Raw genomic sequence first — 27,920 nt, 5'->3', positions numbered from 1 at the left:
TTTCGATAGTTGCTGCCCGGCCTGCTGAGTTCCGCCAGCATTTTATTGGTGTTGCTCTAGATTTCCAGCATCAGCAGACTTTGTCGTGTTTGTGATTTACCTCTCCGTTGTCCCTCCCGCCTCCGGCCACTGGTGGCGCTGCATGGACCTCCGGCCACTGGAGGCACTGCAAGGACCTCCGGCCACTGGTGGCGCTGCACGGACCTCCGGCCACCGGCGGCGCTGCATTGACCTCCGGCCACCGGCGGCGCTGCATTGACCTCCGTCCACGGGTGGTGCTGCGGCGAATATCCTGCTGAACGTCGGCCCGGTGCCCAGCACAGTTGTCGCCGGCGGTTCTGCTGTCGAGGAGGTGAGTAATGGAGTTTGTGTGAATCGGGGGTTTGCTGCAGTTGGAAAGGGCCGGGACCGAGTTCTGCCGGACAGCTGCAGACTCCGGGCTCTCCGGTCCCGCAGCCCCGGTTTTAGCTTTGCGCCCGAGCCCGGGCTGTGGGATCAGTCAGTTGTGGTTCCCAGGCTGGGAGGGGGTTTGGGGTGAAGGGGATCTGTCTGTGTGTGGGTAGAGGTTACGGGTGGACTGTGGGTGTGGGGTGAGTGGTCGGAAAGATGTGGGGCCCTGGGCCTGAAAGGGGGCGGTTGTTAGAAAGTGGGATGTCCTTTCAGCAGGGGTGCAGTGCTAATTGTTTTAGGTGCCGGAGCTGACAAAATGCTTGCCATTTCCTAGATCCCCTCTCTCACCCAGTTTGTGTACTTGCTGATTTCATGTACTGGACAACCTCCTTGCCCCATTCGAGTAATGAACAGGTAAACAAATTGAGTGTGGTGTGTGTATGTGTATATATATATATATATATATATATATCTTATAATGTCAGAATCAGGTTTATTATCACAGTCAATTGACGTGAAATTTGTTGACTTAGCAACAGCAGTTCAATGCGATACATATTCCGACATAGATAATAAATAAATTAAAACATAATAAATAGAAAACTAAATCATTATGCATAATGAATAGATTGTTAAAAATGTGTAAAAACAGAAATGATGTTATTAAAAAGTGAGGTAGTGTCCAAAGCTTTCAAAGTCCATTCAGGAGTCGGATAGCAGAGGGGAAGAAGCTGTTCCTGAATCGCTGAGTGTGTGCCTTCAGGCTTCTGTATCTCCTGACTGATGGTAACAGTGAGAAAAGGGCATGCCCTGGGTGCTGGAGGTCCTTTATAATGGATGCTGCCTTTCTGAGACACCACTCCCTGAAGATGTCCTGGATACTTTGTAGGCTAGTACCCAAGATGGAGCTGACTGGATTTACAACCTTCTGCAGCTTCTCACGGTTCTGTGCAGTAGCCCCTCCATACCAGACAGTGATGCAGCCTGTCCAAATGCTCCCCATGGTGCAACTATAGAGGATTTTGAGCTTGTTTGTTGTCATGTCAAATCGCTTCAAACTCCTAATAAAGTATAGCTGCTGTCTTACCTTCTTTATGACTACGTCAATATGCTGGGACAACCAACAGGAATTCTGCAGATGCTGGAAATTCAAGCAGCACACATCAAAGTTGCTGGTGAATGCAGCAGACCAGGCAGTATCTCTAGGAAGAGGTACAGTCGACGTTTCAGGCCGAGTCCTGATGAAGGGTCTCGGCCTGAAACGTCAACTGTACCTCCTCCTAGAGATGCTGCCTGGCCTGCTGCGTTCACCAGCAACTTCAATATGCTGGGACCAGGTTAGATCCTCAGGGATCTTGATGCCCAGGAATTTAAAGCTACTCACTTTCTCCACTTATGATACCTTTATGATGATTGGTACGTGTTCCCCCGTCTTACTCTTCCTGAAGTCCACAATCAGCGCTTTCGTCTTACTGACATTGAGTGCCAGGTTGTTGCTGTGGCACCATTCCACTAGTTGGCATATCTCACTCCTGTACGCCCCCTCGTCACCACCTGAGATTCGACCAACAATGGTTGTATTGTGGGTAAATTTGTAAATGGTATTTGAGCTGTGCCCAGCCACACAGTCATGTGTATACAGAGAGTAGAGCGGTGGGCTAAGCACACACCCCTGAGGTGCGCCAATGTTGATCGTCAGCGAAGAGGATATGTTATTACCAATCCGCACAGACTATGTTCTTCTTGTTAGGAAGATGAGAATACAATTACAGAGGCCCAGGTTCTGCAACTTCTCAATTAGGATAGTGGGAATGATGGTATAAAATGCGGAGCTGTAGTCGATGAACAGCAGCCTGACATAGGTGCTTGTGTTGTCCAGGTGGTCTAAAACCATGTGAAGAGCCATGGAGATTGCATCTGCCGTTGACCTATTGTAACAACAGGCAAATTGCAGTGGGTTCAGGTCCTTGCTGAGGCGGGAGTTCATTTCAGTCATAACCAACCTCCCAAAGCATTTCATCACTGTCGATGTAAGTGCTACCGGGCAATAGTCCTTAAGGCAGCCCACATTCTTCTTCTTTGGCCCTGGTATAATGGTAAACCAAGATGAAAGAAATATATCAATTCCAGAGCTACACAGAAATATAGTGATAGTTAAAACATTAACAATAGTATAGCCTATCAGTACATTTCAGTGTATAACTGGTACAATAAAACATATAATAATTTAATAATATGACAAAGTATTACTCAGTTGCACTCACTAATTTATCGTAAAATACAATTATCAAGCGAGTAAAGAAAAAGGCACTAATCATGTATTTTACCAATTTAAAAGTAATTACCTACTTACCAAACACCACCAATGAGAAGTTTCACAATAATTTCCACAAAGAGTCGGGCGTAATATGTGTTCGGGGGTCTGAAGCAACTCTTGTCCTGGTATCATCTGCTGATCTGATCTGTGGTACTGCAGCCATGTTGTGACATATGGCTCAGATTTCCACTGAACTAGAGGAGGTCTGTGTAGTTTAACAAACATAAGTGCTGATACATGATCTATGAGAGTCCTTGAGTGTGTTGTTGTTATTATCAAGTTGATGTGACTGAATCCTCTCTCACACTCAGCAGTACTAATAGGAATAACTTGTGAACAGCTCAGTAATGGGCGTAAATCTTGGGGAATGCGGCGTCCACGATCCTCCACATAATCTCTGAAGGCATTTATTACAGAGGAAGAAGAAAGCTTAAATCTCTTACAGAGAGATGATATTGCAGCTTCTCCATCATTCTCCATCAGACAGAAAGTACCGAAGCATCCGGGCTCACACGACAAGACTACGTAACAGCTTCTTCCCCCAAGCCATCAGACTCCTCAATACCCAGAGTCTAGACTGACATTCACATCATTTATTATTATATTGTAATTTGTCCGCTACTGTGCCTATTGTCTTGTTTATAAATTATTGTACTGCCCTGCACTGTTTTTGCACACTTTATGTTGTCCTGTGCAGGGCTGTAGTCTAGTGCAGTTTTTTAATGTTTTTACGTAGTCTAGGGTAGCCTTGTGCAGTCTCACATAGTCTAGTGTAGTTTTGTGTTGTTTTATGTAGCACCAGGGTCCTGGAGAAACATTGTCTTGTTTTTACTGTGTACTGTACCAGCAGTTTATGGTTGAAATGACAAAAAGATACAACTTGCCTTGAAAAAAAAATATTAAGCAGTATTTCAGCAGGCCAGTTATCTTTATCAAGGACACACATTTCATTTGGCTGGGAATTAATACATACTTTGAGGTTTAGAAGTTTGAGAACCTTTCAAAGATGTTGCCGTGAACATAAGGTGCTACAAACTGTTTATAAGACGAGTAAGAAACTGTCGATAATTAATGGAGACAATTTTGTTGTTGCTTGTTAAGGTAATTTCTCCAAATTTCCCCTTTTCAACTGCCTCTTGAGCTTCTAGAGTTCTTGTACCAGGTTGGTCTTTCAGTCCATACAGTGATCTTATGCTCCATTGGGTCAGTTTGTCTGCATAAACAGTCGTAGTAGTGTGTTTCTGTAAACACTCTGACAGTAAACCAAGTTCATGCAACGTGTCATACGTTAGAGCTCAGTCCAATAGAAACTGTCCTGAAGAATCTTTTCAACAGACCTTCATAGGTTTTTCTGTCACTCCCAGATCCTGTTTCATTCTTCATTGCTTTTTCAAAGTGAAAACACAGTGCTTCATAATTTTGTCACACTACTGAAACTGTTCGAAATGAGCTAGCCACACACCTGGTGCCCAGAACACGGCCTATTTTGCAAATTTGTTGTTCTAGTTGAGAGGCACATTCAGACAGTTCCTTTTGATTTAGAGGTGATCTACTGTAAACAGAGTACAATTTATCCATAAATGATTGAAAATGATTTATTCCGTGAACTTCTCTCACTGAATCACCTACTGCAAGTTCTAATCTGTTATTAAGACTACGCCAATTTGTCACATCAGGGTAATGTTCCTTGAGAATTGTAGCAACACCAGATTTGACACCAGGCATTATGTTCTCCCGATCACTAACAAATGCTACAAGGTTCTGTTTCAAGTTAGAGTCATCAAACCCATGGTTCTTGAGACAATTCAGAAGATGCTTAACAATAGTTGCAGCTTTCTGATCAGGCGGTTCAATTAGATCTAAAAGCATAAAATGGGGATCACCTTCCTTATCACGTTTCAAATAAACTATTCGGGCGGTCTTAATGCTCAGGCTTGTTGATTGATCAATGAGAACAGAAAATTTGCCATTTTTTCTGTTTGATATGCTAGCAAATTTTCTTTTTCATATTAATGGCTACTGCTGAAGTCAGAAGTTTACATACACCATAGCCAAATACTCAGTTTTACACAATTCCTGACATTTAATCCAAGAAAACATTCCCAGTCTTATGTCAGTTAGGATCAGTACTTTATTTTAAGAATGTGAAATGTCAGAATAATAGTAGAGAGTGTAAAAGAGGTTTGCCAGGATATTGTCTAGATTAGAGGGCATGAGCTATAGCGAGAGGTTGGACAAACTTGTGTTGTTTTCTCCAGGGCGGCGCAGGCTGGGGTGAGACTGGATGGACGTTTATAACATTACGAGTGGAGTAGACAGATGGTATGTTTTTCCCGGGGGTTGAAATGTCTAACACATTTAAGGTGAGAAGAGATGTGAGCAGCAAGTTTGTTTCTTTCCACATGAATAGTGGGTAGCTGGAGTGCTCTGCCTGGGGTGATGGGAGACCCCACCAGTCACGTGATCCCATTTGCCCCTGGCATTTAACTGCAGATATAACAAGCTCTTCGCGCATGCTCACAGTCTCCGGCTGGGTGGTGCTGAAGTGGATCTAATGTTGGCCGTGAACCCTGAACTGAGGGCCAATTACTCATTTAGTACCCAGTTATCTGGGCTCGTCAAAAATGTGTAGACTTCACTTAATCTGCATTGAACAATCCAAACCAGGAGCCCAGGCTGTCTATTTCCGCAGAATTGAAATGGGAGTCCCGCCAACAGCTCACGTGAGGCTGTTTCCCGCAGATCTGCCCTGCCCTCTGCTTTGTGACACAAGATCATGTGGTGTGTGCTCAAGTCCCCGGATGGGTGGTAATGCTTCCTCCATGTTGTGTTGGGGAAATCTGATGTTGGCCCCTGAGTCCCGTTAACTTCCCCCAACTCGCCTCGCTTCCTGAGGCTCCTCACATTTGTCCTTGAGCTTTATGGCTGTCGTGTCTTCTCCCCGACTGGGGTGGGTGAGGAAGGAGAATGACCCAGGCTGTGGGGATCTTTGATCTCACTGCCTGCTTTACCGAGGGACTGGGAAGTCCAGGGAGGAGAATGGTTTCTGTGATGTGCTGATCTGTATCCAAAGGTCCCTGCAGTTCCTCACAGTCACGAGCAGAGTAGTTACCACGCAATTGCGTGAAGTGTCTGGATCAGAAACTGTCTGTGGTGTGTTGATAAAAATTTGGTGAGGGTCAAAGGGCATATGCCAAAATTCTTATTGTTTATTCTAACTTTGTCATTTTAGGATCTTTTATACAGTAGTATGTGTGATTAATTCAGTATCTGTGTATTGTTGGAGGACAATCAGTGATTGTCCTTGATCCCTTCTCCCACCTGGTTCCATCTGCTCATTCCTGCCCATCTTGTTCAACCTCTGCCCACTTTCCTAACCCCACTTCAGTGATGTATACCAACCATCTGGGCAACCTCGGCCAACCCTGTATCCCACCTCCTCAATGTTATATATCAGCAATCTTTCTTCTAACCTTGTCTTCATTGTGAAGTGTTCATTTACACTTTTGGCCTCACTGAGTTATTTCCAGAATCAGTTTTTGTTAGCTGGAATGCCAGAGGGTCATCAGGTACCAGTTCTGTTGTGTATTGGTGTGGAGGTGCTAGTTGTGAACTGTGACTGGCTGACACACTGTAGCATTTTACTGGCAGCAAAGAGTACTGGGAGAGTTGGTGCTTGGGCTATAATCCTGTGATCTACATTCCAGGCATATGGAACTGTTGGTGTTTTGGTTTTGACTTTGGTTAGTGCTTCTACAGATGGGGCTGGATGGTCGTCCTTCTGCAATGAAGCAGAACTTTCGAGCAGCTGGACATTGGTTGTGGGGAAATCCTGGATTGCACTACCCAGTGTGAGATGTGGGGACGATGTGTGAGACTCTCAGGGTTGGTGAGTGGCAGATTCAGCTGTGTGACTCTGTGAGGTTGGGTCCTGGGATATCACAGTTTTTGATCCAGGTAAAATGGACCCGGGAATCGAGCTGCTTGGGCTTATGAGGTGTTGAGCAAGTATTTCTGTTCTGGGATCAGATGCTTGTTTCTGGAGTTCCTTTGGAAGCACTGACTGCTAATCTGAGGAGAGGATGAGTTCCCATTCCATCCTCACAGGGAGAAGCTGTGAGTAAATGGGCTGTTCCGTGTTTACAACAGTAGAACTGGACCCTTGAGTTTGGTGTTCAAACTGTATTTGGAAATCCCACCCACACCGCCCCCCCTCCACTGTCACTTGTCTGTCACCCGGTGGGGAAATCAAGCAGAATCTGAAATTGCTGGAGGTCTGCACTAAAAAATGAAAATGCTTGAAGTCATTCTGACAAAACGTTATTAACCTGAATTGTAAAGTTTGTTCCTCTCCCCACACCTATTCCTCACCAGCTGTGTGTTTCTGGAAATTCCAGTGTCTTTCTATTACATTCACCCTGGAATGGTTGATATTTCCTGAAATGGACCTGTTTTAATCTGGAAATGGAAATGGCTCGTTTTGTGTTAGTAGAACAGTAAAGAAAGCACAACTTTTCTCTATAAATTATTCTGGTACCGATTTGTTATTCCTGGGAATGTGTTCAGTACCGTTGTTGATAACAAGGTTTATAAGAATAATTTCAGGAATAATCAGCTTTATGTACAGTATTGTTATGAACCAGCAGCAATAGATATGAAAATGAGTCAGGCTTTATAAACAAACAACAAAATTTATTAACCTCTGCTCAAAAACATAGAAAAGTAAACAAACGACGAACATAACTGGAAGTTAGCAGTTATGCGGCAATATCTAACAAACAGTCAAACTTAGAATCAGTTCTCATTGAAGCACAGTCTTAAAGCAGTAAATTCAAAAGTCCAAGTGATTTATACAATCATTAGGGAGAGACTTCCCCGAAACAGCAATTCCTTCGAAGAAATGACAAATCTGTCAACCACAGCAGAGAGATGCCTTGTCAGACAAAATCACAAAGAAATAAAGTGTCTTAAAGAAACTGACCTTTTGGCTGGAGGGTGGTCACTGCACAAACTTTCCCGACCTTGCAGGGGTTTAACTCGAACGTGCATGCCACAGTTTCCCAAAAGAAGATACAAAAAGTTCGATCACTCCCAAATGGCTGAATATTAACTTTACCCAATCCTTTGAGTTCGAATAACACTGGTAATGTCTTCACTCTCCGATACTAGGCTGTGAGGGAACATTAAGCAGAAATTTTTGGTTTCCCTTTTTATTGTTAATGTGCTTCATTATCTTTCATGTTAAAGTTAGACCTGCAGTGAGAGATTTATTGGAAGAAAAACCCCAACTGGAAGCAAACTACGACTGAAGACGAGGGAACAGCAACAAGTGAACCAGCCCGAGGATTGAGAGCATCAACTGGAGAGAACCCATCTGACTCGGAGAATCCAGTGATTCAGTCAGGAGAAAGTTTGGTGAGTCTCATTTACTCAAACACTGGTCCTTTAGACATTGCATACCTGTACAAAGGAAGGTAAGAAATAGTTGGAGTGAGACTGAATGTGCCCAGATGAACCATTTATGCCTCTGTCAGACCCAGTTGCAATCACTCCAGGTCTGGTAATGTGCTGTCAGCAGCCCAGCCCTTTAAAACCACTCCCGTTCCCTCACTGATTACTCAGTTCAAGATCTTGCATCCTCTGAAGTAGATTTTGGTCAGCTCTGAGTGAAAGAGACGGGAGTGTTTATACTGACCATCTTTGAAAAAAGTAATTGTTTGAACTTGCTGCAAACTCTCTACCCATACCCTGTACTCTATCAACCAAATTATTGACGTAGATGACAAGTAGCAACGGGCGTAACCCCAGGGAACAACACTAAGCATGGGACTCGAGTCCAAGAAACAGCCTCTCACCATAACCTTCTGCTTCCTACCAATCATCTGTTTGCAGACCCTGGGGATCTGTGACAAGGTCAATGTTAACAGGAAGTTTTGTCAGTAATTAAGATGAAGAGAACTGTGGCCTCCTGAAGGGCCAGGCGAGCTGAGCTGTCTGACCCAGTGGACCAGATCCACCCTCTTTGACAACTTAATTTACCCCATGCCCATCCACCCAGGTCATGTTGCATCCGATAACCCACAGTGGCCCCACACCCTTCTTACCATTCGCCCCACACCGACACACAGACAGGTCCGCTTCATCCCCATCCACCCTCCCAGCTTGGGGACCCACAACAAAATGATCCTGCAAACCTGACTCAGGTACAAAACTAAAACCAGGGATGCAAGGCTGGAGAGCCCGGAGCCCCCAGCTGTCCGGCTCGGTCCCAGCCCTTTCCCAATGCAATCGGCCCTCGATTTACACAGACCCCGGGATCAGTCCCTTCCTCACCACCACTTAAACAGGAGAAACACCAGCATTAGCTGGGGTTGACATTATATGGCGATTTGCAGTCGGTCCGCACCAGAGTCCTGCGATTGACGGAGCTACAATTCCCATGCCAGGCAGTGATGCAGCCAGTCAGGATGCTCTCAGTTGTGTCCCTGTAGAAAGTTCTTCGCACTTGGGGGCACATTCCAAACTCCTTCAATCGTCTGAGGTGAAAGTGGCACTGTTGTGCCTTTTTCACAGCACAGCCGGTACAGACCGTGTGAGATCCTCGATGATGTGTATGCCAAGGAACTTAAAGCTGTTCACCCTCTCAATTCCAGATCCATTGATGTCAATAGGGGTTAGCCTGTCTCCATTCCTTCCGTAATCCACAACCAGCTTCTTTGTTCCTGTGACATCGAGGAAGTGGTTGTTTTCTTGACACCAGTCAGATGTTGGTCAAACTTCAAAGTCAGCAATCAAAAGATTGAGCATGGTGCTTCGAATGTGCTGAGCTGTGTATATCAAATGCAGGAAGCCAGATGAGCTCAGTGCATTGAATTATGATATTGTTACCATTACTGGGACTTGGTTGCCCCAACAGTCTGAGGGATTGAGAGAAATAAAGTTACAAAGACTATGCCAGAAACAAAGATTGATATACCAAGTGATTTTAACTTTCCATATATTGGCTGGGACTTCCATACTGTAAAAGGACTAGATGGGGTAGAGTTTGTCAAATGTGCTCTCAACCAGTAGAATTCCCAAAGTAGAAGTGTGCAATAAGCTATCAGGAAATGATCCAGCGCTAGTGACAGAAATTAGTGTATGGGAACACTTTGTATCTAGTGATCATAATACCATGAGATTCCAAATAAATATGGAAAAAGAGAGGTCTGGACCACAAGTTGAGATTCTAACTTGGAGAAAGGTCAATTTTGATGGCATCAGAAAGGATCTGACAAGTGTGAACTGGGACAGGATGTTTCTGGCAAAGGATTACTTGGTAAGTGGGAGTTCTTCAGAAATGAAGTTTCGAGGGTGTAGAGCTTGTATGTGCCCGTCAAACTAAAAGTTGAAAGGTAATTGGTGCAGGGAACCTTTGCTTTCCTGAGATATTGAGGCCCTGGATATTTTGTTTCTCTGAATGCATCAGGCTGTTGGGTGCAACCAAGAATCATTAGCGACTACAATATCATAATTCCATGCCCTGAGCTCATCTGACATTTCTTTTTCGTTGTCTTCAGTTTGTTTCTGAAAGCGTCCCAATGTTTTTTATTCTAATATTTGCCCTCTCTTTGGTTTCTACGTTGGCTTTGGCTTTTCATTTCAGCCACAGTTGTGTCCTCCTGCCTTTACAATGCTTCCAGTTCTTTGGGATGTATCTATCACTCAGCTCCGGAATTGCTCCCAGAGCAGCAATGGCTGGAGTTTCTGTTGTCATTCCTACCAGTTTCCTTCCAGTCAAGTTTGGCCAGCTTCTCTGTCATAGAAACATGGAGAAGGTCAGTGCAGAAACATGCCCACTCTGGACGATCAGAATGGTAATCCATATGAGGAGACAAAATAGATGGGGGAGATTTTAAATAGTATTTTTGCATCTGCATTTACTCAGGGGATGGTCACAGGGTCTATAGAAGTGAGGCAAAGCAGCATCAACTTCATGGACCCTGTACAGATTACAGAGGTGGAAGTGTTTGCTGTCTTAAGGCAAATTACCGTGGATAAATCACCAGGGCCTGACAAGTTGTTCCCTGGGACCCTGCGGAAGACAAGTGCAGAAATTGTCAGGGCCCAAGCACAAATATTTAAATCATCCTCAGTGATAGGTGAGGTACTGGAGGATTGGAGGACAGCCAATGTTGTTCCACTGTTCAAGAAAGGCTCTGAAAACAAACTAAGAATTTATACATTGGTGAGCTTGACATCAGTAGGGAGAAAGTTATTGGAACGTATGTGCAGGAACCAGATATACAATTATTTAGATAGATGTGGACTGATTAAGGATAGGTAGCATGGGTTTGTGCATGGTAGGTCATGTCTAACCAAATTTATCGAGCCTCACGAGGATGTTATCAGGAAAGTGGATGAAGGCAAGGCAGTAGATGTTGTCTACATGGACTTTAGCAAGACACTTGACAAAGTCTCATATGGGAGGTTGGTCAAGAAGGTTCAGTCACTCAGATTCAAGATGAGATAGTAAATTGAATGAGACGCTGTCTTTGGGAGAAGCCAGAGTGTGGTAGCAGATGGTTGCCTCTCTGACGGGAGGCCTGTGACTAGTGGTGTGCCACAGAGATCAGTGCTGGATCTGTTGTTGTTTGTCATCTATTTCAGATATCTGGATGATAACATGGTTAACTGGATCGGCAAATTTGTGGATGACACCAATATTTGTGGTGTAGTGGACAGCAAGAAATACTCTCATGGCTTGCAGTGTGATCTGGACCTGCTGAAAAAATGGGTTGCGAAACGGAAAAAGGAATTTAATGCGGACAAGTGTGAAGTGTTGCATGTTGGTAGGAACAAGGTCTTACACAGTGACTGGTAGGGCTCTGAGGAGTGCTGTAGAAGAAAGGGATCTGGGAATTCAGGTCCATAATTCACTGAAAGTGGCGTCAGAGTTCAATCAGGATGGAAATAACGATTTTGGCACATTGGCCTTCACAAATCAAAGTACTGAGTAGAAACATAGAAAATAGGTGCAGGAGTAGGCCATTCGGCCCTTCGAGCCTGCACCGCCATTTATTATGATCATGGCTGATCATCCAACTCAGAACACCGCCTCAGCCTTCCCTCCATACCCCCTGACCCCTGTAGCCACAAGGGCCATATCTAACTCCCTCTTAAATATAGCCAATGAACTGGCCTCAACTGTTTCCTGTGGCAGAGAATTCCACAGATTCACCACTCTCTGTGTGAAGAAGTTTTTCCTAATCTCGGTCCTAAAAGGCTTCCCCTCTATCCTCAAACTGTGACCCCTCGTTCTGGACTTCCCCAACATCGAGAACAATCTTCCTGCATCTAGCCTGTCCAATCCCTTTAGGGTCTTATATGCTTCAATCAGATCCCCCCCTCAATCTTCTAAATTCCAACGAGTACAAGCCCAGTTCATCCAGTCTTTCTTCATATGAAAGTCCTGCCATCCCAGGAATCAATCTGGTGAACCTTCTCTGTACTCCCTCTATGGCAAGGATGTCTTTCCTCAGATTAGGGGACCAAAACTGCACACAATACTCCAGGTGTGGTCTCACCAAGGCCTTGTACAACTGCAGTAGTACCTCCCTGCTCCTGTACTCAAATCCTCTTGCTATAAATGCCAGCATACCATTCGCCTTTTTCACTGCCTGCTGTACCTGCATGCCCACTTTCAATGACTGGTGTGTAATGATACCCAGATCTCGTTGCACCTCCCCTTTTCCTAATCGGCCACCATTCAGATAATAATCTGTTTTCCTATTTTTGCCACCAAAGTGGATAACTTCACATTTATCCACATTAAATCGCATCTGCCATGAATTTGCCCACTCACCCAACCTATCCAAGTCACCCTGCATCCTCTCAGCATCCTCCTCACAGCTAACACTGCCACCCAGCTTCGTGTCATCTGCAAACTTGGAGATGCTGCATTTAATTCCCTCATCCAAGTCATTAATATATATTGTAAACAACTGGGGTCCCAGCACTGAGCCTTGCGGTACCCCACTAGTCACCGCCTGCCATTCTGAAAAGGTCCCGTTTATTCCCACTCTTTGCTTCCTGTCTGCTAACCAACTCTCCACCCACACCAATACCTTACCCCCAATACCATGTGCTTTAAGTTTGCACACTAATCTCCTGTGTGGGACCTTGTCAAAAGCCTTATGAAAATCCAAATATACCACATCCACTGGTTCTCCCCTATCCACTCTACTAGTTACATCCTCAAAAAATTCTATGAGATTCGTCAGACATGATTTTCCTTTCACAAATCCATGCTGACTTTGTCCGATCATTTCACCGCTTTCCAAATGTGCTGTTATCACATCCTTGATAACTGACTCCAGCAGTTTCCCCACCACCGACGTTAGGCTAACCGGTCTATAATTCCCCGGTTTCTCTCTCCCTCCTTTTTTAAAAAGTGGAGTTACATTAGCCACCCTCCAATCCTCAGGAACTAGTCCAGAATCTAACGAGTTTTGAAAAATTATCACTAATGCATCCACTATTTCTTGGGCTACTTCCTTAAGCACCCTGGGATGCAGACCATCTGGCCCTGGGGATTTATCTGCCTTCAATCTCTTCAATTTACCTAACACCACTTCCCTACTAACATGTATTTCGCTCAGTTCCTCCATCTCACTGGACCCTCTGTCCCCTACTATTTCTGGAAGATTATTTATGTCCTCCTTAGTGAAGAGAGAACCAAAGTAATTATTCAATTGGTCTGCCATGTCCTTGCTCCCCATAATCAATTCACCTGTTTCTGTCTGCAGGGGACCTACATTTGTCTTTACCAGTCTTTTCCCTTTTACATATCTATAAAAGCTTTTACAGTCCGTTTTTATGTTGCCTGCCAGTTTTCTCTCATAATCTTTTTTCCCCTTCCTAATTAAGCCCTTTGTCCTCCTCTGCTGCACTCTGAATTTCTCCCAGTCCTCAGGTGAGCCACTTTCTCTGGCTAATTTGTATGCTTCTTCTTTGGAATTGATACTATCCCTAATTTCTCTTGTCAGCCACGGGTGCACTACCTTCCTTGATTTATTCTTTTGCCAAACTGGGATGAACATTTGTTGCAGTTCATCCATGCAACCTTTAAATGCTTGCCATTGCATATCCACCGTCAATCCTTTAAGTGTCATTTGCCAGTCTATCTTAGCTAATTCACGTCTCATACCTTCAAAGTTACCCCTCTTTAAGTTCAGAACCTTTGTTTCTGAATTAACTATGTCACTCTCCATCTTAATGAAGAATTCCACCATATTATGGTCACTCTTACCCAAGGGGCCTCTCACGACAAGATTGCTAATTAACCCTTCCTCATTGCTCAAAACCCAGTCCAGAATAGCCTGCTCTCTAGTTGGTTCCTCGACGTGTTGGTTCAAAAAACCATCCCGCATACATTCCAAGAAATCCTCTTCCTCAGCACCTTTACCAATTTGGTTCACCCAATCTACATGTAGATTGAAGTCACCCATTATAACTGCTGTTCCTTTATTGCACACATTTCTAATTTCCTGTTTAATACCATCTCCGACCTCACTACTACTGTTAGGTGGCCTGTACACAACTCCCACTAGCGTCTTCTGCCCTTTAGTGTTACGCAGCTCTACCCATATCGATTCCACATCTTCCCGGCTTATGTCCTTCCTTTCTATTGCGTTAATCTCTTCTTTAACCAGCAACGCCACCCCACCTCCCCTTCCTTCATGTCTATCCCTCCTGAATATTGAATATCCCTGAACGTTGAGCTCCCATCCCTGGTCACCCTGGAGCCATGCCTCTGTGATCCCAACTATATCATAATCATTAATAACAATCTGCACTTTCAATTCATCCACCTTATTACGAATGCTCCTTGCATTGACACACAAAGCCTTCAGGCGCTCTTTTACAACTCTCTTAGCCCTTATACAATTATGCTGAAAAGTAGCCCTTTTTAATGCTTGCCCTGGATTTGTAGGCCTGCCACTTTTACTTTTCTCCTTAGTACTTTTTGTTTCTACCCTCACTTTACACCCCTCTGCCTCTCTGCACTGGTTCCCATCCCCCTGTTGTGAACTAACCTCCTCACGCCTAGCCTCTTTAATTTGATTCCCACCCCCCAACCATTCTAGTACAGGAGATGGATGTCATATTGACATTGTACAAGATATTGGTGAGGCCTGATTTGGAGTATTGTGTACAGTTTTAGTCACCAACCTACAGGAAAGATGTAAAAGAAGTGGAAAGAGTTCAGAGAAAATTCACGAGGATGTTGTCACGTCTGGAGGAATTGGGTTATAAGGAAAGAATGAACGGGTCAGGACTATATTCCATAAGACCATAAGACAAAGGAGCAGAAGTTGGCCATTCGGCCCATCAAGTCTGCTCCTCCATTTTATCATGAGCTGATCCATTCTTCCATTTAGTTCTACTCCCCCACCTTCTCACCATAACCTTTGATGCCCTGGCTACTCAGATACCTATCAATCTCTGCCTTAAATACACCCAATGACTTGGCCTCCACTGCTGCCCGTGGCAACAAATTGCATAGATTCACCACCCTCTGACTAAAAAAATTTCTTTGCATTTCTGTTCTGAATGGGCGCCCTTCAATCCTTAAGTCATGCCCTCTCGTACTAGACTCCCCCATCATGGGAAACAACTTTGCCACATCCACTCTGTCCATGCCTTTCAACATTCAAAATGTTTCTATGAGGTCTCCCCTCATTCTTCTAAACTCCTAGGAATACAGTCCAAGAGCGGACAAACGTTCCTCATATGTTAACCCTCTCATTCCCGGAATCATTCTAGTGAATCTTCTCTGTACACTCTCCAACGTCAGCACATTCCTTCTTAAATAAGGAGACCAAAACTGCCCACAGTACTCCAAGTGAGGTCTCACCAGCGCCTTATAGAGCCTCAACATCACATCCCTGCTCCTATACTCTATTCCTCTAGAAATGAATGCCAACATTGCATTCACCTTCTTCACCACCGACTCAACCTGGAGGTTAACTTTAAGGGAATCCTGTACAAGGACTCCCAAGTCCCGTTGCATCTCAGAACTTTGAATTCTTTCCCCATTTAAATAATAGTCTGCCCGTTTATTTTTTCTGCCAAAGTGCATAACCATACACTTTCCAACATTGTACTTCATTTGCCACTTTTCTGCCCATTCTTCCAATCTATCCAAGTCTCTCTGCAGACTCTCCGTTTCCTCAGCACTACCGGCCCCTCCACCTATCTTCGTATCGTCAGCAAACTTAGCCACAAAGCCGTCTGTTTCATAATCCAAATCGTTGATGTACAATGTAAAAAGAAGCGGTCCCAACACGGACCCCTGTGGAACAACACTGGTTACTGGCAGCCAACCAGAATAGGATCCCTTTATTCCCACACTCTGTTTCCTGCCAATCAGCCAACGCTCTATCCACGTATGTAACTTTCCTGTAATTCTATGGGCTCTTATCTTGTTAAGTAGACTCTTGTGTGGCACCTTGTCAAAGGCCTTCTGAAAATCCAAATATACAACATCCACTGCATCTCCATTGTCCAGCCTACTGGTAATTTCCTCAAAAAATTGTAAAAGGTGTGTCAGGCAGGATTTTCCTTTAAGGAATCCATGCTGAGTTCTGCCTATCTTGTCATATGCCTCCAGGTACTCTGTAACCTCATCCTTGACAATCGACTCCAACAACTTCCCAACCACCGATGTCAAGCGAGCAGGTCTATAATTTCCTTTTTGCTTTCTTGCCCCCTTCTTAAATAGCGGAGTGACATTGCAATCTTTCAGTCCTCCGGAGCCGTTCCAGAATCTATCGACTTTTGAAAGATCATCGCTAATGCCTCCGCAATCTCCACAGCTAAACAAAGGTTCTGAACCTAAAGAAGGGTAACTTTGAAGGTATGAGACGTGAATTAGCTAAGATAGACTGGCAACTGACACTTAAAGGATTGACGGTGGATATGCAATGGCAAGCATTTAAAGATAGCATGGATGAACTACAACAATTGTTCATCCCAGTTTGGCAAAAGAATAAATCAAGGAAGGTAGTGCACCCGTGGCTGACAAGAGAAATTAGGGATAGTATCAATTCCAAAGAAGAAGCATACAAATTAGCCAGAAAAAGTGGCTCACCTGAGGACTGGGAGAAATTCAGAGTTCAGCAGAGGAGGACAAAGGGCTTAATTAGGAAGGGGAAAAAAGGTTATGAGAGAAAACTGGCAGGGAACATAAAAAATCACTGTAAAAGCTTTTATAGATATGTGAAAAGAAAAAGATTGGTTAAGACAAATGTAGGTCCCCTACAGACAGAAACAGGTGAATTGATTATGGGGAGCAAGGACATGGCAGACCAATTGAATAATTACTTTGGTTCTGTCTTCACTAAGAAGGACATAAATAATCTTCCAGAAATAGTAGGGGACAGAGGGTCCAGTGAGATGGAGGAACTGAGCGAAATACATGTTAGTAGGGAAGTGGTGTTAGGTAAATTGAAGGGATTAAAGGCAGATAAATCCCCAGGGCCAGATGGTCTGCATCCCAGAGTGCTTAAGGAAGTAGCCTAAGAAATAGTGGATGCATTAGTGATAATTTTTCAAAACGCTTTAGATTCTGGACTAGTTCCTGAGGATTGGAGGGTGGCTAATGTAACCCCATTTTTTAAAAAAGGAGGGAGAGAGAAACCAGGGAATTATAGACCAGTTAGCCTAACATCAGTGATGGGGAAACTGCTAGAGTCAGTTATCAAAGATGTGATAACAGCACATTTGGAAAGCGGTGAAATCATCGGACAAAGTCAGCATGGATTTGTGAAAGGAAAATCATGTCTGACGAATCTCATAGAATTTTTTGAGGATGTAACTAGTAGAATGGATAGGGGAGAACCAGTGGATGTGGTATATTTGGATTTTCAAAAGGCTTTTGACAAGGTCCCACACAGGAGATTAGTGTGCAAACTTAAAGCACACGGTATTGGGGGTAAGGTATTGATGTGGATAGAGAATTGGTTGGCAGACAGGAAGCAAAGAGTGAGAATAAACGGGACCATTTCAGAATGGCAGGCAGTGACTAGTGGGGTACCGCAAGGCTCAGTGCTGGGACCCCAGTTGTTTACAATATATATTAATGACTTGGATGAGGGAATTAAATGCAGCATCTCCAAGTTTGTGGATGACATGAAGCTGGGCGGTGTTAGCTGTGAGGAGGATGTTAAGAGGATGCAGGGTGACTTGGATAGGTTAGGTGAGTGGGCAAATTCATGGCAGATGCAATTTAATGTGGATAAATGTGAAGTTATCCACTTTGGTGGCAAAAACAGGAAGACAGATTATTATCTGAATGGTAGCCGATTAGGAAAAGGGGAGGTGCAACGAGACCTGGGTGTCATTATATACCAGTCATTGAAAGTGGGCATGCAGGTACAGCAGGCGGTGAAAAAGGCAAATGGTATGCTGGCATTCATAGCAAGAGGATTCAAGTACAGGAGCAGGGAGGTACTACTGCAGTTGTACAAGGCCTTGGTGAGACCACACCTGGAGTATTGTGTGCAGTTTTGGTCCCCTAATCTGAGGAAAGACATCCTTGCCATAGAGGGAGTACAGAGAAGGTTCACCAGATTGATTCCTGGGATGGCAGGACTTTCATATGAAGAAAGACTGGATGAACTAGGCTTATACTCGTTGGAATTTAGAAGATTGAGGGGGGATCTGATTGAAGCATATAAAATCCTGAAGGGATTGGACAGGCGAGATGCAGGAAGATTGTTCCCGATGTTGGGGAAGTCCAGAACGAGGGGTCACAGTTTGAGGATAAAGGGGAAGCCTTTTAGGACAGAGATTAGGAAAAACTTCTTCACACAGGGAGTGGTGAATCTGTGGAATTCTCTGCCACAGGAAAGAGTTGAGGCCAGTTCATTGGCTATATTTAAGAGAGAGTTAGATATAGCCCTTGTGGCTAAAGGGATCAGTGGCTATGGAGGGAAGGCTGGTACAGGGTTCTGAGTTGGATGATCAGCCATGATCATACTGAATGGCGGTGCAGGCTCGAAGGGCCGAATGGCCTACTCCTGCACCTATTTTCTATGTTTCTACTTCCTTCAGAACACGAGGGTGCATTCCATCTGGTCTGGGAGATTTATCTACCTTTAGACTATTCAGCTTCCTGAGTACTTTCTCTGTCGTAATTGAGACTGCGCACACTTCTCTTCCCTGCCACCCTTGAGTGTCCGGTATAATGCTGATGTCTTCCTCAGTGAAGACAGATGCAAAATACTCGTTCAGTTCCTCTGCCATCTCCTTATCTCCCATTACAATTTCTCCAGCATTATTTTCTATCGGTCCAAAATGTACTCTCACCTATCTTTTACTCTTTATATACTTAAAAAAGCTTTTAATATCCTCTTTGATATTATTTGCTAGCTTCCTTTCATAGTTAATCTTTTCCCTCTTAATGACCTTCTTGGTTTCCTTTTGTAAGGTTTTAAAATCTTCCCAATCCTTTGTCTTCCCACTAATTTTTGCTTCCTTGTATGCCCTCTCCTTTGCTTTAACTTTGGCTTTGACTTCTCTTGACAACCATAGTTGCATCCTTTTACCAGTCGAAAATTTCTTCTTTTTTGGAATATACCTGTCTTGCACCTTCCTCACTTCTCACATTAACTCCAGCCACTGCTGCTCTGCTGTCTTTCCCGCCAATGTCCCTTTCCAGTCAACTTTGGCCAGTTCCTCTCTCATGTCACTGTAATTTCCTTTACTCCACTGAAATACCGACACATCAGATTTTGGCTTCTCTTTTTCAAATTTCACAGTGAACTCAATCATGTTATGATCACTGTCTCCTAAGGGTTCCTTCACCTCAATCTCTCTAATCACCTTCGGTTCATTACACAATACCCAATCCAGTACAGCCGATCCCCTAGTGGGCTGAACAACAAGCTGTTCTAAAAAGCCATCTCGCAGACATTGTACAAATTCTCTCTCTTGAGATCCAGTGCTGACCTGATTTTCCCAATCCACTCGCATGTTAAAATCCCCCACAATTATCATAACACTGCCCTTCTGACAAGCCTTTTCTATTTCCAGTTGTAATTTGTAGTCCACATCCCTGCAGCTGTTTGGAGGCCTATAAATAACTGCCATCAGGGTCCTTTTACCCCTGCGATTTCTTAGCTCAACCCATAAAGACTCTGCACCTTCCGATCCTATATCACCTCTCTCTAATGATTTAATATCATTTCTTACCAATAAAGCCACGCCTCCCCCTTTGCCTACCTTCCTATCCTTCCGATACACCGTGTATCCTTGGACGTTCAGCTCCCAGAGACATGCATCCTTTAGCCACGTCTCAGTGATGGCCACAATATCATACCTGCCAATCTGTACCTGTACGACAAGATCATCCACCTTGTTCCTTATGCTGCGTGCATTTAAGTACAACACCTTAAGACCAGTATTTGATACTTTTTGCTTTGATTTCACTGCAACTTTATTGCACTGCAACTCATCCCAATGGCTACAAATTTGCTCCATCACCTGCCTGTCTTTCCTGACATCTTTACTGTTCACTATCTTAGATTTATTTCTGTTTTCCCCTTCCTCCGCTCTGTTATTCCGGTTCCCACCCCCCTGCCAAATTAGTTTAAACCCTCCCTGACAGCTCTGTTAAACTTTCCCACCAGGATATTGGTCCCCTTCGGGTTCAGGTGTAACCTGTCCTTTTTGAACAGGTCATACTTCCCCCAGAAGAGATCCCAGTGATCCAAGAATCTGAAGCCCTGCCCCCTGCACCGGTCTCTCAGCCACGAATTCATCTGCCTGATCCTACTATTCTTGCCCTCGCTAGCTCGTGGCACAGGTAGCAATCCCGAGATTACTACCCTGAAGGTCCTGCTTCTCAGCTTCCTTCCTAACTCCTGGAAATCTCTCTTCAGGACCTCCTCCTTTGTCCTATCTATGTCATTGGTACCAACATGTACCAAGACTACTGGCTGCTCACCCTCCCCCTTCAGAATATTCAGGACCCAATCCGAGACATCCCGTACCCTGGCACCTGGGACGCAACGCACCATGCGGGTATCTCTATCAGGCTCACAGAATCTCCTGTCTGTTCCCCTGACTATGGAATCCCCTACGACTACTGCATTTCTCTTCTCCCTCCTTCTCTCCTGCACAACAGCGCCAAGCTCAGTGCCAGAGACCCCGGTCACCATGGGCGTCCCCTGTCAGGTCATCCCCCTCAAAAGCATCCAGAACAAGATGTTTGTTGCTGATATTTGTTCCTTGGAATATAAATGATTGAGGGGAGGTTTGATGGAGGTGTACCAAAATTATGAGGATTATAGATGGGGTAAATGCAAGCTGGCTTTTTCCACTGAGATTGGATGAGACTACAACCAGAGGCCATGGATTAAGTGTGAAAGGTGAAATTTTAAGGGGAACATGATGGGAAACTTCTTCACACAGACGAACATCCGCATGTGGAATGAACAGCCCGTACAATTGGTGAATGCAAGCTCAATTTCATCATTTAAGAGGTTTATGTAGGTACCTGGATGGTAGGGATATGTGAGTAGAAAGTTTAAATAGTTCAGCACAAACTTGATAGGCCGAAGGGTCTCTTTCTGTGTTGGACTTTTCTATGACTGTGACAAGAACCTAAAATAATACTAATATTCACTCTAATTCCTTTTAACAGCTGTGCAGACCAACCATACATCTGAGTCGGAGTCATTTACATGGTGTTAAAACTGTGGCACTTTAAATTAACAGAACATAAAAGAAAATCCCAGCTGTACGTCAACAAAGGCTATTTGTGTGAGAGTGTTTCAGTTACTGTGGGGCCAGGCACCCATGCAGCTCAGTGGGAACAGGGAATAATACCAATGGAGAGAGTCAAACTGAGCCAGGTCACAGACTGGAGATGGCAGAAATGCCCCATTCTCATAGAGACAGAAAGAGCATCAGAGAATTTGATGGTCATTCCATATACCAGCACTGTGCCCAGTTAGAAGATGATTTCTCTCTCCAAATTGGGTTGAAATTCACTGTAACAGTGTGATGCCAGATCACACCTTGACAACTCAAGTGATCTCATCTGAAATGTTGTCCTTCACCTATTGATGGATTTTGTAAATCTTTTTACAGGTTAAAAACGACGAGGAATTTGTCTACGGGAATCTTGAACACAACACGCCAGTTTTGCTGTCTCTGTCCAGATATTTAAGAAGTGGAGCAAGGGATTCACTCGATCATCCTTCCTGCTCAGACTGTGGGGAGGGATTCACTTGATCATCTGACCAACTGGCACGCCCGTCATTTTACACAGGGGTGAACCCATTCATCTGCTCAGACAGCAGGAATGGATTCACTCGGTCATCTCAACTGAAGGTACATCAGCAATTTCACACTGGGCAAGGCCATTCACCTGTTCTGTGGGTGAGAAGGGATTCAATCGGTCTTCCCACCTGTGGATGCACCAGTCAGTTCACACTGGGCAGAGGCGGGTCATCTGCTGAATTTGTGGGGAAGGATTCACTTGGTTATCTGACCTAATGGCTCACCAGCGAGTTCACACTGGGGATCGGCTGTTCACCTGCGCGGACTGTGGGAAGGGATTCACTTACTCTTCTAAACTGAAGGTACATCAGCGAGTTCACACTGGAGAGAGGCCATTCACCTGCTCAGACTGTGGGAAGGGATTCAGTTCGTCATCTCAACTGAAGGTACATCAGCGAGTTCATACTGGGGAGAGGCCGTTCACCTGCTCAGACTGTGGGAAGGGATTCAGTTTGTCATTTCAACTGCTGAGACACCAGTCAGTTCACACCAGAGAGTGGCCATTCACCTGCTCAGACTGTGGGAAGGGATTCATTTCGTCATCTAAACTGAAGGTACATCAGCGAGTTCATACAGGGGAGAAGCCGTTCACCTGCTCAGACTGTGGGAAGAGTTACACTCAGTCATCTGACCTAATGGGACACCAGAGAGTTCACACCGGGGAGTGGCCGTTCACCTGCTCAGACTGTGGGAAGGGATTCATTTCAGCACCTAAACTGAAGGTACATCAGAGAGTTCACACAGGGGAGAAGCCGTTCACCTGCTCAGACTGTGGAAAGGGATTCACGCGGTCATCTAAATTGAAGGTACATCAGAGACTTCACACTGGAGAGAGGCCATTCACTTGCTCAGACTGTGGGAAGGGATTTACTTCCTCATCTCAACTGAAGGTACATCAGCACGTTCACACTGGGGAGAGGCCGTTCACTTGCTCAGTCTGTGGGAAGACATTCACTTTGTCACCTCACCTACTGAGACACCAGTTAGTTCATACCGGGGCATGGCCATTCACCTGCTCAGTCTGTGGGAAAGGATTCACTGAATTATCCTCCCTACAGAGACACCAGTCAGTTCACACTGGGAAGTGGCAGTTCACCTGCTCAGTCTGTGGCAAGGGATTCAATCGGTCATCTCACCTCGTGACACACCAGTCAACCCACACAGGGGAATGGCCATTCACCTGCTCAGACTGTGGGAAGGGATTCATTTTGTCATCTCAACTGAAGATACATCAGCGATTTCATACTGGGGAGAGGCCGTTCACCTGCTCAGACTGTGGGAAGGGATTTACTATGTCATCTCATCTGAAGGTACATCAGCAAGTTCACACTGGGGAGAGGCCGTTCACCTGCTCAGTATGTGGGAAGGGATTCACTCGGTCATGTCAACTACAGAGACATCAGCGAGTTCACACTGGATAGAGGCCGATCTCCTGCTCAGACTTTGGGAGGAGATTCTCCTAGCCAAATCAACCAAATGTGTATCATTGAGTTCACACTGGGGAGAGGCCGTTCACCTGCTCTGACTGTGGGAAGCGATTCACTTAGTCATCTAACCTTATATAACCCCCGCTTCGGCTAGCTGCTTAATATAGGGGCTGATAGTCCCTCAGCCTGGCCAAACTTAAGAAATCTTGTTTTGGTGGATGCTGTGTGATGTGTTCCCTGTTACAAATCAGTACTCCAAAATAACAAACAGTAAACAATATGTGATTAAGTGATTGAGCTTTATAATTCTTACTTTGACTATGTGGTTAGTGAAGTAAACAAAAAAAGATAAAAGGGCCCACTCTCTCCATTCGTGTCTTCTCATCTCTCCCTGACAAAAGACCATGAAAATCTCTCTTCCAGACTCACAAGAAAGAACACTTCTGTCATTGGATAACCCTGTACTCCAAAACCCTGTTATCTCTAGTTGTAACCTAAACATTGCTGCTACAGAGAAACCATTACCTCAGCAGTGAAACGTTACAGAGAGATCGTTACATTAGCTGTGAAACCTTACAGCTTGTGACGCACTACCGGGTTCACACTGGGGAGAAAGTTTCAATAAGCTGCATGCTGGATATTTGTCCATCACCGTTGCTGATTGCAATTTCGAGAGTGACTGTCGGTGCTGAACTCTGCAATTATTGCTGCTGCTCACCACACCCAGTTCTGCACCCTGGTCACTGGGCATGGGAGGAGTTTCTTCTGCAGCCTATTCACCTTTAATGGGACTGGAGTTTAATATTCTGGATAAGAGACAAATAAATCAGTTCTATTTTAAGCTCTGTCTATGGTACTTAGTGAATTTATAACACAACTAGTGTACAGTAGAGAGTCAACTCAGGCCGGCTGGACCCTGCCAGTGATTCAGTTCCACAACAGTCCTTTTCAATCCTCCCCTATTGTTCATCTCTCACTCTCCCTGTGGTGATGAGTTCAAAACAGTCACCACTCTGTGGGTGAAGAGGATTCCGTTGAACTTTCTGCAGACTGAAGAAGTCGAGGAGAAGGGAATCAGCAGCGGGGCGTGGCAACGAATGACAGAGTAGCAACATTTGGAAACTGATTGACAGAGAAAATCTTTCGGTTGTCTGACTGATGACACAAACAATACTTGTGGTGAGGTGCTCCACTGGTCGAGGAGTATGTGTGTTGGGAATGGTTTTATTTATTGAGGGAGTTGTTCCTGCTTGTTTATCCTGTAATATTATATCCAGATGGTTATTATGGATTATCCTATCTGTAATAATGTATTGATTATCAAATAATTTGTAAGATTTTGACTATAAAACTGGATCAGGCTTGAATTTATGGTGCCTTTATGAAGTGATGGAGGGCATTCATGAGTTTGAATTTTAAAGCAAGATTTTGGTGAATGATATTTGCCACTTGATTGTACCTTTGTAAGTTATCACATTGAGTTAAACTGCTGCAGGATTCTGAAATGTGTTGGATTGTTTCTGGTTTTTCTTGGCATTTTCTGCACTTACTGCCTTGTTTGTTTGTACTTCATTTACTTTTGTTTTTTTTTCCTTTTGTTAACCATCCTGTCCTGTACAGGTGTACCCCACTTTTCAAACGTTCACTTTATGAAACCTCACTGTTACAAAAGACCTACATTAGCTCCCTGTTTTCGCTAACAGACGGTGTTTTCACTGTTACAGAAAAATCAGTGCACGAAAAAATCAGCGAGCCATAAAAGGCAGCGTGCGCCCCGAGCGGCCGCTCTCCCTCCGGATTCGGAACGGCATTCTCGCTGGCATTGCTTAAATACGTTGCATTGAGCAGCCGTTAGCGAGATGAGTTCTAAGGTATTGGAAAAGCCTGAAAGAGCTCATAAGGGTGTTACACTTAGGTAAAATTAGACATAATTAAGCGTTTTGATCATGGTGAACGAAGTAAGGACAACATGAGTTTGGCTTGTGGAAGCTGACGAAGATGATGTTGAAGAGGTTTTGGCATCCCATGACCAAGAACTGATAGATGAAGAGCTGATGCAATTGGAAGAGGGAAGGATCACAATCAAAACCGAATTCATTAGTGAAATAAACGTGAAGCAACTGCGTGAGATTTTTGCTGCAATGATAAAGTACGACTTTAATTTTGAAAGGGTACGTCGGTTTAGGGGATATTTGCAGGATGATTTGAGTGCTTACAAAGAACTGTATGATCTAAAAAGGTGCGAGGCTCAGCAGCCAAGCAAGCCTTCCACATCAGCCACAGCAGACAACGAACCTCGACCTTCGACATCGAGGTGGGCAGACATAGGAGAAGATGAGCTGCCTGCCTGATGGAAACAGACGACACCCCAGTGTCCCACCACCCCAACCCCCAGACCGCGGATAGATAGTGATTCGCGGAGAATGCAGCGGTAGCCGGGAGGCACACAGCACACCTTTAAGAAAAAAGCTGAAATAAACATGCTAATTAATTAGGTTCCACCCGACACATAATTGTTGACCCAGATCAGAGGCGATGCAATCGGCACTGATCTGGGCCGACAATTACGTGTCGGGCGGCACCTAATTAATTTGCATGTTTATTTCGGCTTTTTTTCTTAAAGATGTGCTAGATGCCTCCTGGCTACTGCTGCATTCTTCGCGGCAATATATCGGTCAGCGGCCCGGAGTGTGGGGGCCACTGCACCATCCCAACCTGCGACGACTCAGCCTAACACAGCACCATCAGTGTGCTCGGCGCTGTCCCGATTCTGATGAGTGATACTAAACTGTACAGACATTATTTCTACTTTATATCGGCTGTGTATTTTTGGTGTTATTTGGTATGATTTGGCAGCTTCATAGTTTACAGGTTACTGGAGAGAGTGTTCTTGCCAACAGCACTTGCATGAGATTTTCTCCCGAGAGCGCTTGTGTGAGATTTTCACTACGGAGAACAGTGCTGGCAATGATTGTGGAAAAGTATTTCTACTTTATACAGGCTGTGTTTTTATCATATCATTCCTGCTTTTACTATATGTTACTGTTATTTTAGGTTTTATGTGTTATTTGGCATGATTTGGTAGGTGGTTTTTGGGTCTGCAAACGCTCACAAAATTTTCCCATATAAATAAATGGTAATGGCTTCTTCGCTTTACGACATTTCGGCTTACAAACCGTTCCATAGGAATGCTGTACCTTCGGATGGCAGGGGAAACCTATATTTTTGCTAGGAACCCCTCTGTTTCTGGGAAGAGGTCTCCAACTCTCAGTCAGGTGCTCGATGCTTCCTTGTCACCATCTCATCTGCTCAGATCATTGGGATGTCTCCCATGGAGGGTCATACTTATTCCACTGGTTAATGTTTTCTTCCATAGTGATGATTCATTTTTCTGAGTTGGCCTCTCATTTAAATTTTCTAGCCTGTCTTTCTTATCACAACTGCTTATCAGATACTTTCATGCTTCTTGAAAGAACAAGCTGGTAGTGGGGTTGTGTGGCTCTGTTGGTAAAATATTAAATAAAATCATTAGAAAGAGGTGCCATAGGGTTGGTAGGTCTAGAACCTGTGGGTAGAATTAAGGAACAGCAAATGTAAAAAAAAATATCCCTGATAGGAATTGTATAGAGACCTCCAAACAGTAGTGAGTATGTGATCCACACATTACAATGGGAGATAGAAAATGCATGCTAAAGGGGCAATGTTACAATAGTCATGGGGGATTGTCATGCAAGTGATTAGGAAAATTAGGATGGTGTTGGTCTCAAGAGGAGAAATTCCTAGAATGCCTACAAGGTGCTTTTTTACAGCAGCTCGTGGTTGAGACCACTTGGGGATCAGCTATTCTGGATTGGGTGTTGTAATGAACCAGAATTAATTAGGTCACTGAAGTTCAAAGAACCCTTCAGGGCAAGTGATCTTAATATGATCAAATTCACCCTGACATTAGAGAAGGAGAAGGTAAAGTCAGATGTGGAATAAAGAGAATTAGAGAGGCATGAGAGATAAATTGGTCGAAATTGATTTGGAAAGAACATGGGCAGGGATGAAAACAGAGCAGCAATGGCAGGAATTTCTGGAAGCAATTCAGAAGGCACAGGATATATACAGTGGCATGCAAATGTTTGGGCACCCCTGGTTAAAATTTCTGTTACTGTGAATAGCTAAGTGAGTAAAAGATGACCTGATTTCCAAAAGGCATAAAGTTAAACATGGCACATTTCTTTAATATTTTAAGCAACGTTACATTTTTATTTCCATCTTTTACAGTTTCAAAATAATGAAAAAGGAAAGGGGCCCGAAGTGAAAGTTTGGACAACCTGCATGGTCAGTACTTAGTAACACCCCCTTTGGCAAGTATCACAGCTTGTAAACACTTTCTGTTGCCAGCTAAGAGTTTTTCAATTCTTGCTTGGGTAATTCTGGGTTCAGTAGTTAGCAGCAAAACACTGACT

At 44.3% G+C, this 27,920-nt stretch overlaps 1 protein-coding gene across 8 annotated transcripts; it reads left to right on the top strand.

Annotated features, from left to right (window-relative positions):
• The first annotated feature begins 267 nt into the window (after positions 1–267).
• Positions 268–24,311, top strand: LOC140206879 (uncharacterized). 8 transcript variants are annotated; one of them, XM_072275145.1, is made up of 5 exons: positions 268–352; positions 725–804; positions 4,966–5,029; positions 7,959–8,122; positions 21,848–24,311. In XM_072275145.1, the coding sequence occupies exon 5, from the start codon at positions 22,255–22,257 to the stop codon at positions 23,458–23,460; it is 1,206 nt and encodes a 401-aa protein (XP_072131246.1). In that variant the 5' UTR covers positions 268–352; positions 725–804; positions 4,966–5,029; positions 7,959–8,122; positions 21,848–22,254; the 3' UTR covers positions 23,461–24,311. The 8 variants fall into 8 exon arrangements, with proteins under 8 accessions (XP_072131246.1, XP_072131244.1, XP_072131245.1 ...); XM_072275143.1 differs by having other exon boundaries at positions 7,955–8,122; XM_072275144.1 differs by having other exon boundaries at positions 4,966–5,070; positions 7,955–8,122.
• Positions 24,312–27,920: the final 3,609 nt, after the last annotated feature.

Source organism: Mobula birostris, chromosome 13 (genome assembly GCF_030028105.1).
Source record: "Mobula birostris isolate sMobBir1 chromosome 13, sMobBir1.hap1, whole genome shotgun sequence".
NCBI classification, from domain to species: Eukaryota; Metazoa; Chordata; class Chondrichthyes; order Myliobatiformes; family Myliobatidae; genus Mobula; species Mobula birostris.
Note: the sequence above shows the minus strand (reverse complement) of the source record. Positions and strands in the feature narration are given on the sequence as shown.

Bases quoted from the DNA above. Each gene is read 5' to 3' on its own strand.
- LOC140206879 (XM_072275148.1), top strand. From the start codon at position 22,255: ATGGCTCACCAGCGAGTTCACACTGGGGATCGGCTGTTCACCTGCGCG.